At 39.6% G+C, this 10,710-nt stretch overlaps 2 protein-coding genes and 1 non-coding gene across 3 annotated transcripts in view; 1 reads left to right on the top strand and 2 right to left on the bottom strand.

The window, feature by feature from the left end:
• The window catches only part of slc39a14 (solute carrier family 39 member 14), a 27,883-nt gene extending 25,258 nt beyond the window's left edge, over window positions 1-2,625 (bottom strand). The window contains exon 1 of the mRNA XM_005730532.1: window positions 2,370-2,625. The gene's annotated coding sequence lies outside the window, so the exon portion shown is untranslated. The remainder of the gene's footprint in view (window positions 1-2,369) is intronic.
• A 1,477-nt stretch (window positions 2,626-4,102) lies between these two features.
• trnap-ugg (transfer RNA proline (anticodon UGG)) lies at window positions 4,103-4,174 on the bottom strand. The gene has a single exon. It is a non-coding gene; the product is annotated as a tRNA-Pro (tRNA).
• Window positions 4,175-4,726: 552 nt separating this feature from the next.
• Window positions 4,727-10,710, top strand: part of LOC102203907 (STAM-binding protein-like A) — a 6,402-nt gene continuing 418 nt past the window's right edge. Inside the window, exons 1-8 of the mRNA XM_005730531.2 lie at window positions 4,727-4,914; window positions 6,983-7,207; window positions 7,330-7,405; window positions 7,498-7,593; window positions 8,265-8,655; window positions 8,872-8,996; window positions 9,418-9,555; window positions 10,518-10,630. Of these exons, the coding sequence (XP_005730588.1) occupies window positions 7,005-7,207; window positions 7,330-7,405; window positions 7,498-7,593; window positions 8,265-8,655; window positions 8,872-8,996; window positions 9,418-9,555; window positions 10,518-10,630 (1,142 nt within the window). The 5' untranslated portion in view covers window positions 4,727-4,914; window positions 6,983-7,004. The remainder of the gene's footprint in view (window positions 4,915-6,982; window positions 7,208-7,329; window positions 7,406-7,497; window positions 7,594-8,264; window positions 8,656-8,871; window positions 8,997-9,417; window positions 9,556-10,517; window positions 10,631-10,710) is intronic.

Below are 10,710 nucleotides of genomic sequence, written 5' to 3'. Positions count from 1 at the left end.
ATTTTAATAAATGACAAATTAAAAAAGCATGAACATTTTCTTTGTATCGAAAAAATATTGAACCGTGACACCAAAGTATCAAACCAACCGTGAATTTTGTGTATCGTTTTACCCCTAGTAACTACATAAATTGCTAAAAAAGTGCAAAGACTACAAAAGAAACTGAAAATTGTTTTTCTAGTTACAGAAATGTGAAAGATATCCCTTAAATCTATAAATGCAAAAACATTATGCAAAATAGTTTCCAATCACAGGAAGTTTATTTTAAGTGTCTTCATAATTTCTGAGATAAGCTCATTTTTAAAAACTGCAGCAAAAACTAAAATAAATATTGTGCACAATTTGCAAAATGCAGCATGTGCATCAAAATAAACCATTTTCAACAGGTCAAAGTTCTAAGTGTTCCTGGAATTATACAGAAACTGTATAGTTCTTTCAGTAGCACCAGTGGGCATTCAAAAGGCCCCGAGGGGGAAAATAAACTACATTTCCTGCAAAAATGTAAAATTTGGGTTTTGCAAATAATGGCTGACATGTGATAGTTTGTTCTGAAAACACGATGACGTTTATTTCAACGTAGGAAGTGCCACGAACAGCTGAACAGATCGGCAAACCGTGTTTCTGAATTATAGTGTTTTTGTTGTTGTGTGCACTTTTTACGCAATTTTTTGAAATCCATTAGTGAAAGGAAACCATGACCTGGGACAAGTTAAATGCTTGAAGAACAACGAGACGCACAGCAAGCCGTGATAGCAGTCAGAAAAGCCTTTGAAAACGGCAGACTCACACATAAAGTAAAGCATCTTGTTGTAGATAACTGGAAAGCTTGAGGTGCTTGCAGATAATGCACATATAAAGTATGTATGATAGTGCATTATTATGTGCTATCATACAGGCGTGGAACAAACAAAATATGAATCCAGGGCCTTTAGCACACAAAGTAAAGCGCATACACATCACCCAATGGGCCTGTGAGAGCAGTGAAACATCTCACCCGTCCCAATTTCATATCGAAAATGCACCACTGATGGCAGGAGGAGGACAGATGTCAGTCTAATCCTGACTGAAAAAAGCCAGATCATGCATCAGTGACAACAGGCACATCTTTTCAGATCAGATCTTTGCTCATTTCTCACCTGCAATCCAAACTCTATTAATAGTATTTCCCTTCACATGTCTAGTGTTGGCTCCACTCCACGCACAACATGTTTGTGTAGGTGGTGCACGCACAGAGAGAGAGCTGTCAAAGGAAAAGCTGCCATGCTTTTTTATTTTACAAAGTTCAGCACCAAACAAATTTAACATCATTGCTTTAAAAAATGATTAATGTATATCTTATAAAGCAAGAATCGTATGACATATGCGACATGCCCCTTTATATGTGAAAGCCCACAGAGCCTGAAGCAGAAAGTCAGCTTAACAGAGAATTTGATATCTTTTATCCCCAAATGTGGTTTTAGCTTTGGTCACACCAGCTAATGCAAAGAAAGGCTGGCTGTGTTAAACCATGTTTGTAGTACACCCCTCTGTGCTCATATCTCCAAACCATAGTGTCTGTATGCACACACACTGTAGTTATTTTACAACAATAACACTGAAAGTAATAAAATGAAATACAACTAAATAAAACACTAAACTGAATTGTAAAGTTAACAATTAAAATAAAGGGCCTTTGAGATACTTGTAAAGGCTCCAATCTCATTCACAATACTCCTAATCATTATTACTTTTGACTTTCTGCAGACTGTCATATAAACTATAACATTTCATAATGTGACCTATAAACTACAAGCGACCCTAAACGACTGACGAGGCAGTGGACTTTACAGGTTTAAGCAACTGTCAGTGTGAGCAATAAAAGATAAATTAACAATTAACTCATCCTATGCAATACAGCTGTATATAAGTTGAGTAAAAATTAGAAGCAGTAGTAGTACTGAATAACAGTTCCGACTTCCAGTGACCAAAATGAGATTTAATGTGTGCCAGAAAACAGATATTACATGCATACATTAAAGGGACTCTTTTTTTATTGGCAGATTTCTACAGACACCTGGGTGAGTCTCACCTGTCTGCACTCCTTTATTTCTCACCAAAGACAAATCTATGGATTATCGTGGAGAACACTAAACCCAAAACTGAATGAGTTAAAAAGCTTGAAGATTACTTATCTAGCTTTATAATGTTAGCTTCTACACTAAAAAACAATTGATTATTTAGCTATGGTCTTAAATGCTTACGCTGAATAAACACGGACACACTACCCTGTGTTCATCAATAAAACTGAGCAGACGTTTTATCTTAGTGGTCTGATAACCTGGAGTCAGGTATATTAGCTGGTTTTAGATTAGCCTGGAGAGTTAGCTTACCGGGTGCCACTGTTAGGGACAGAAAATCAGGCTTGACGTCAATTCCTGTCAACAATTCAATTCCCGTGGCTCCGACACGAACCGCGACGTCAAATACAGGGAGTGAAAATGTCAGCTGTGGTGGGGACGATCCATCCGGCGCTGCTCAGGCGTTCACACAGACAGGACGCTTGCTTTTTAGCCCCTGGCAGCAGGAACGCGTGGAGGATGTGGTCATTTTCACTGTGGCGTCACAGACCGCACTGGCTTTTTCCACATGGCCGTGTCTGCCACCTTGCGTTCAAAGGTGGTACTGCACGAAAACCCTGTACCCTGATTATGCGTGAGCTATATTACTTTACATTCAAATTTATATTTATTTTACTTTTTTTTATTTTTACCTAACATTAGTTTAACTAATGTTTTGTGATATTCTACTTCACTTCATCATTCTACATATTATATATATTCTCAAGATGATCCCACACTACCTGAATTATAATTAAAAGGATCAAAAAAGGATTGTTATAGGTTGTTTATTGTTGAACAAAAAGTGAGGTAGTTGACTATTCACTAATGTTGAGGTCATCATTATTGAACATTGGCTAGCCCGGTCCATGCTCCTCTGTGTGTTTTTCTGCATTGCCAGTCTGTTTGGGATCAGTCTGTGAAAAATAAACCTTCTGCCAGTCAGACACCCTCCAAATTACATTCCCTCATAGTATTTATCTGTGTCCATATTTCTGTCATTTTTGATAAGATCTTGGCAATTGCCATGAAGTGCAAAGCCATCAACATGCTTCCACTGTGTTTTACAGAGGGCTTTACACATTCACTGTCGTACCTGATTCCCTTTCTGCCTGCTGTAGATAGGATTTTCAGGCCTGCCACATCTTTCATCCCCAACTTTTTTTTTCCTCAGAAAAGAAATACACCCTCATTTCAGATGCTTTGGGGGTCACTTTATTTGTGCAGAAATACTATTTCATGCCTGTAAAACTCTGTTGTCTTTGTCTCTCTTTTTTAAGAGTAAACTAAATTACAAATTTTAGTTTTTTGAGATAGACATGCCCAAAAATGCTTGTTGTATTTTATGCATAGAAAGAAGAAATTGCAAAGAAGAAATTTGATAGACCTGCAGAAACCCAAAAAAAACACTTTACCTTGGAAGCAAAATATTTTAAAAATGAGAAGTAGGTCAACAAGCTATTTATCCATTAGTGGCAACTGACCAATGATTTAAAACGTTCATGTGTTGCTAAACAATATTGTTAAATATCTTAAACCTTTAAAAAAAACTAGCAGAAATGAATTTAATATAATAAGATAAATACAGGTCATGATATAAAATATGCCAAAGCAAACAAATATGTTATTATGGTAAGAACTCCACAAAAGAAGGAGTGGACGGATTTATTTTCCAAATTTATTTGTCATTTAATTTTTGGTTTAAATTCCCAATTTCATCCTTAAATGTTCAATTAATATAATGAAGTAAACTGTGATCACAAAAAGTAATTCAAAGTAAATGTGTTGTTCCATCCCTACCGTGTAATTCAGAACATTTCATGTGAATTCTATTTACGATTATATATAATAAACCCACAAAGTACCCTAAAGACACGCAGATAAGCCTGACGAACACAGTGAGAACTCATTTGCATAAAGTGCGCTACATCAATGGATGTGTATACTTTTTTTTTACTGCCCAAGCGCCCACGATCTCATACAGTCCGTAAACATTAACAAATAAAGGGCTCGTCCGGGATTTGAACCCGGGACCTCTCGCACCCAAAGCGAGAATCATACCCCTAGACCAACGAGCCATGCTGCTTCGTGGAACATCGTCCATCATATTCGAACGAGCTAGGCTAATTGCTGGTTACACTTAATATACAGTATATTCATTATTGAACACAGTAATCAAGGTCTCGACATTTTGATGCCAGACTGCACGAGTAACCACGTCGCTCTCTCTCAGGATACCGTGGTTTGATTGGTTGGTGCCTGGGCTGATGGCTGACGTCACCCCATTCAGCCTGAAACGCATCCGCTGTTCTGGACCAGCCGTTTCAAATGCATATCACTAAGCAAGGGAAAGTACCAGAGCACAAGGCCACCTGGGGAAGGACAGCGCATGCGTGTGTAAAGTACGAGGCGAACTGTCCAATGAAATGCTAGAAAATGTTTTTATATAGGAAAAGCTTGAAAACACATGAAGTCAATAGCTACACAAACAAATAGCAAAAGACTGCAAAATGACCATCAAACACTTAAAATAAATCAATTTTTGTCTGAAAATTTTCACCAGATCAGTGTATATATATATTTAAACACAACACAAAGCCCATATCCATGCGAAAGAAACTAAATTACAGGGATACTTCTGCGCTTGCGTGAGGATTAGTCGGGCGGAAGTTGCTTTGATTGCGGAAGTGTACAGATGCTGTTGGTTGTAGGCGCAGCTTACTAACAATTAGCCTTGGGGCCGTAATTTGACCGTGTTTATTATCCACTTGTATGTAGTTCTGTGGGAGCTTCGGGTTCAGGTTCACGGCTCGATCAGGTAAGAAGGATGATGGAATTTGTACGGAGGTGGGGAGCTTTTTACCCGTTTATTAGAGGCTAACTTAGCATAGGCTAACGCGACGTTTTTAAAGAGCTCGATCAGTTCAGTGACAGGGATACAGGGATCGATGGGAAAATATAGTGACACACAGGGAGTGTCGTGAAGTTTTTAAAGGAGGTGAAAGCAACCCTGAAGGTTAAATAGGCCATGACCGAGCTGGCAAATTGTTTGGATAAAAAACGAAGTCTGGCACGACATATTTGTAATTTACCCGTTTCTATAAAGATCACACTGACTGTAAACATAAAAGTTACTGTCACTGTGGTTTTTACGTTTTACTTTCTCAAATACTCTGTCAATAAATTTTCTAAGGAATTTATTCATGTCAAGCACCTTATTCGTGTTTTTATTGCAGGTTAATTTTGATATTATATAGTTATATAGACTTAAAATACACAGTCATGTTGAGAAATCTAATTTTTACCCGCATTTGATGACTGAATGCTTCTGAAGTTCTTGAGGGTTTATCTCAACTATAAAATTTAGTATCACACGCTGCCAACCCCAGCTGTGGTTGTCATCTCTTCGGCCTGTTTTAATTCTGTGTGAGTCTACAATAAGGGTAGATTACTGGATAATCATGTTAAAAGGTTTAAGGTTTCTCTAGGCTTTCTTGCGTAGAAGAAGAGTATTGGAGCCAAATGAAAAATAACACCTTTTTAAATACATAATATCTTTAAGCCGTTTTTATAATTAGGCTTACAGACACTTATCCATAAAGCAAATTTTGTTTACCAAAAATACCATCACGGGTAGTCACTTCCTACAGGCCTATTCTGAGTCTACAAAACAAGTTTCAATATTTTATGCAGATATCAGTGTTGTAATTGGTAATAAAGTTTAGTTTTTCTCCATGAATATCTCCTTAGTTTTATGTTCATCATCTACTTTATGTGGGCAACATAAATAATTTAGACTTAACAAAGCAGTGACTAAATATGTGTTACATAATATTACAAACTTGTTATATAGACCATATATAATATAGTCTATATATACACACACAATTGTATTGTTTTTTTGGGGGGGGTTTGGGCGGGGGGGGGCAAGACTGTTTGTGCAGCTGTGTATGTTAGAAAGAAAACGGTAGATAGCACTGGACAACATGAACCACAAGTACCACCCCTCCGCTGCTTTTATCAGCGCCACACCTCTTGAGCTAAACTGTTAAGAAGTGGCCGCCTCTTTACACACTGTGTTTCTGTGCCTTCTAGCCAAGAAGCCATCATGGGAGAATCAATAGCAGCCATTTGACTGTTAGTCAGCATGCTGATGAAGCCTAGAGAACCTCGAGTCACACCAAATCGACCCTCCCAGCAGTTTTTTTTTTCCTAAATATATTCAGCAGCCAGTGATTTTTAGACTGAGTTGTGGCCTTGATACTCTGGACACACTGCCTCTTTGTGCTAGCGTATACGAGAGTCTGTGTTTCCTACATACTTACTGAATTAATTAACTTAAAATATACTCTATATACGCATAGTTTCCAGTGATGTCATTGTGAATTCCTAATAGAGTCATTTGTTAAAAACTCCAGCTGGATATGCCTTAATTTTTTTTTTTCAAGATTCCTTCTTGCTGTTAACTTCTAATAAAATGTACATTTCCTTAGGACTCATGAAGGTTGTAGAGAGTTCTGAAAGCAGATGAAGCAGTGTCTGACATAAAAACTGTGAAACAAATGTGCAGCATTTTAGAGGTTTAAAGGGGGCCAACTAAATGTTCTCTTATTTATTCCCCACTCTAGTTAGCTCTATAGTTTTGTTTTTTACCTGCTTAGACTTTCCAATTCCTGTTTGAGAATGAAAGTCTGACTCTGCACAGTCTTTGAATAATTGTGTTAAATTGTCTTTTTCTCAGTATTAACCAAAATAATCATGTTTAGTTTTACCTCCAAGTCAGAATTCAGATTGACGGTGTGTTCAGAGGCTCTCGGATGTTTAAACCCGGCGTTATGAATCCACTGTTGGCTTAAAGGCACCACTGAGTCAGCCTGTTTCTCCAGTCTTACAGGTTGAGCCATCGTGATGGCCGATCACACTGATGTCAGCCTGCAGCCGGAGGAGCGCGTCCGCGCCCTGACCAAGAAGGGCAGCTCGGTGGAGATTAATGACGACATGCCCCCACGCCGCTACTTCCGCTCAGGCATGGAGATGATCCGCATGGCTAACATCTACACGGAGGAGGGCAACATCGAGCATGCCTTTGTCCTTTACAATAAATATATTACGTGAGTGTCTTTTCACATTTCTGTCCACATTGACTGAAGTAAGCTAAAGGAGTTTACGTAAAGACCTCTCTTAAGAGTTTTTTGACCTTTATGGGTCTTGATATTTTTTCCCCCCTCCTAAGGCTCTTTATAGAAAAACTTCCCAAGCATCGGGATTACAAGACAGCCAACATTCCTGAGAAAAAGGATACACTAAAGGTCGTCATCCAGTTTTATTTTGTTTGTTTTTTTGCATTACTAATTGTTTTCAAGGAAAGTTGGACACTTACTTCATTCTGATTAATCTACAGAAACTGAAGGATGTTGCGTTTCCTCAGGCTGAGATTCTCAAAAAGGCTCTACTGAAAAGATTTGAACAGGAATATGCTCAATATCTTGTCAAAAAGGTGAGCTGAGACACTCTTTTGTGAATTTACACCCTTGCATCACATTGCTGCATTAACCTCCTAAGACCCGAACTCTTTCATGGCATGCATTTTTAAATTCTCTTTGCTATTTGGGCTGTTTGGGACCTGATGAATGTAAAAACAAAGAATTTCCAGATTTTTTTTTTTTACCTGATTTTATCTCTGACAAAAAAAGGTTGACATATGAGGACATTTGTTTTAAATTTCAGTAGAACATTTGCAGTATAATGTCCTCATTAGTGGTTATCAGGCCCTTGTAGAGTAAAATTTTTTATTTTGGTCTAGACATCCCAAAATGTGATGTCCACATATGTGGACGCCAGGTCCGAGGAGGTTAAGTCACACTGGAAAGGTTTAAGAGATTAGAAGTAATTAAATAAAAACCAATTTACATTTAAAGTCCATAAGCAGGTGAATCATTAACAAGCCCCACAGTAACCTCATATCACAGTTCATTAATATGCACCTAAGCTGACCTTGTATAGTCAATCAGTAGCAGTTCATGTGCCACACTAACTGTTCTACAGCAAACTTGTTTCATCATCAAAAAGATCAATACATTTAATGTTGCTGTTTAAAAAAAAAAGGGCCAAAAAGAGAAACCACGGCTGAAACTAAGCCAGTATGTGATGTGTTTGCTACATGCTCAGAAAGAGGAGGAGGTGGTGTTGGCACGGCAGCAGTCCAAGCAGCGAGCGCTGGACGCAGAGCGGGAACGTGTGGCTGAGATGCAGCGGCGGCAGCGGGAGCAGGAGCAGTTCAGTGCATTTGAGGAGATGATCCGCCGCCAAGAGTTGGAGAAGGAGCGCCAACGAGTGCTTCTGGAGTTTGCCACTCCGGCTGAGCCTTCCTCTGACACACCCCTCATCCCAGGCATCCAGGGCCCCCCGTTAGTCTCCCCTACCTTTCCTCAGATCCCAGGTGAACTGTCCAACCACCAACATAACCGCCCTCCCACATCCATCGGCACACCCACCACCGGCCCGCCCAGCTTTGACCGCTCACTCAAGCCGGGGTCTCTGGTCAGCCCGGGGAATAACAGTGAGTTCATTCTTTTGTGTCACGGTGGGCTGGCCTTCACAGGATTTAAAGTGCTGCCCTGCTCCTGGGTGAAAGTATTTATTCCTCTGAGCTGATTTCTTTCCCCCCCAACCTACTTAATTTCGTTTGTTTGTTTGTTTGTTTGCACCATGACTTGTTTCAGAATCTCACAAGAGTCTAACTTTCCCATTCAGCTTTTGTGTATGGTCTCTGCAGATACAATGGTGGATGCCCTTCGGCAGTTGGCTGTTCCCGCTGAGTTGTGCCGGAGCTTTCTGAGGTTGGCTGAGGCCAACACAAGCAGAGCTGTAGAAACTTGTGGCATCCTGTGTGGCAAACTGGTAAGAAGCTGGAACAGTGTAGCTATGCTGGAGCGATAGGTTGCTTTTATGCAGCCCTTGAGCCCAGAGGTGCTAAATGTTGTGTCAATAATTCTGAGACTGTGAACATTTTATGAATGTGGGTTTTAAATTAAACAACAGTTGATGTCCCTCTTCAGAGGTGTAGAAGATGATTTGACTCTTATCTCATTGCTCTTTGGCTACTCTGCCCATTGTTTACATTATATCATTTGCTGGTGGGGTTAACTTCAAGCTCTTTCCACTTTTCTATGAGCATGACTGAGCGTTTTTGCTAGCAGCTCTGTAAGTGCTCAGTGTTAATTTTGTGCAGGCAGTGCCCTTGGGTAGCACTTTGGCAGACAGCAGGACATGCATAATTTAAATGAGTATAAAAGCAAGACGCTTTTTGTGTTTGGTCCAGACCAGAAATGCGTTTACTGTGACCCACGTCATCGTACCAAAGCAGTGCGGCGGACCGGACTATTGTGACACGGAAAACGAGGAGGAACTCTTCCTCATGCAGGACCAGTATGATCTCATCACACTCGGCTGGATACATGTGAGTAAAAGATGGGCAGGTTGGCGTCAGTGCTGACGAATAATCAGTCACCCACACCAATCAGCTTAGCTTATAAACTTTATTCAAAGAATAGATTAAAACATTACTCACTGAAATTTTAAAACAAGAGCATGTCAGAAGAGAAAAATATAAATGCGTGTAAATTATAGGAGTAAAATCAGGCATAGATGATAAATAAGACGATAACCAGAAGATAAAGACGTCACCAAAGCCACCCTGTAAAATGTCTTAAAAAGGAGGTCACTGATTCATAGTGAGGTAATCCTCTGTGTCTGATTTCACACTAAAATAGATTTTCCTCATGCGTTCACGAGGGCTGAGGGGAAAAAGTATCGTAATATTTTGTGTGGTGATATTGCATTAATACAACAACACCAAATATTAGCATTGTATTAAATAAATTAAAATACTATATGAGTACTACAAATAAGAGCGCTCACCTCATACTGAGATTCTTCCTAACTCAGAGCAAACCAATGGCTCAGTCACATGAGTAAAGATGTAACTGCAACCTCATTGCATCTACAAAAACATTCTGAAAATAGCGACAAGAACAGGAAGAAGCAACGCTCAAATATGAAGCTAAAATTGAGGACTGTTTAATGGAGGCTGTCAAAAACTGTCTAAACAGAGGGATTAGAAACCACCCATCACATTCTTCAGTAATGAATCGTACTTTAATGCTGCTTAACTGTGTGGAACCTCGTATCAACCAAAGTGGCGAGTAGGTACTAAAACCTGCCGCCTAATGTAAAACTGTTCACTGATTGGTTTTGAGTTTGTATTAGTTCACGTGTATAGTTAAACTTTTTTTTAGACATTCTGACCTGCGTAAACTACAGTTTGGCTCACAAGAATAAGTCCTCATGGCTGCCACTGGTCCTGTTCTGCTGTGTGATGAGCACTGAAGTAAACTGAGGTCTGCCCTCTGTGTTTCCCAGACTCACCCCACACAGACAGCCTTCTTGTCCAGCGTAGACCTCCACACGCACTGCTCCTACCAGATCATGCTGCCAGAGGCCATCGCTATAGTCTGCTCGCCTAAATTCAACGAGTGAGTTGGAGAACTCAGTGTCCTGTCTTTACAGACTATGGGATGTTTTTTTGGGTTTTTTTGTCTTTTTCTGTGATCTA

Source organism: Pundamilia nyererei, unplaced genomic scaffold (assembly GCF_000239375.1).
Source record: "Pundamilia nyererei isolate P.nyererei 1_Seehausen unplaced genomic scaffold, PunNye1.0 scaffold00038, whole genome shotgun sequence".
Taxonomy (NCBI): domain Eukaryota; kingdom Metazoa; phylum Chordata; class Actinopteri; order Cichliformes; family Cichlidae; genus Pundamilia; species Pundamilia nyererei.
The sequence above is the reverse complement of the archived record's forward strand: the minus strand, read 5'-3'. Positions and strand labels throughout refer to the sequence as shown.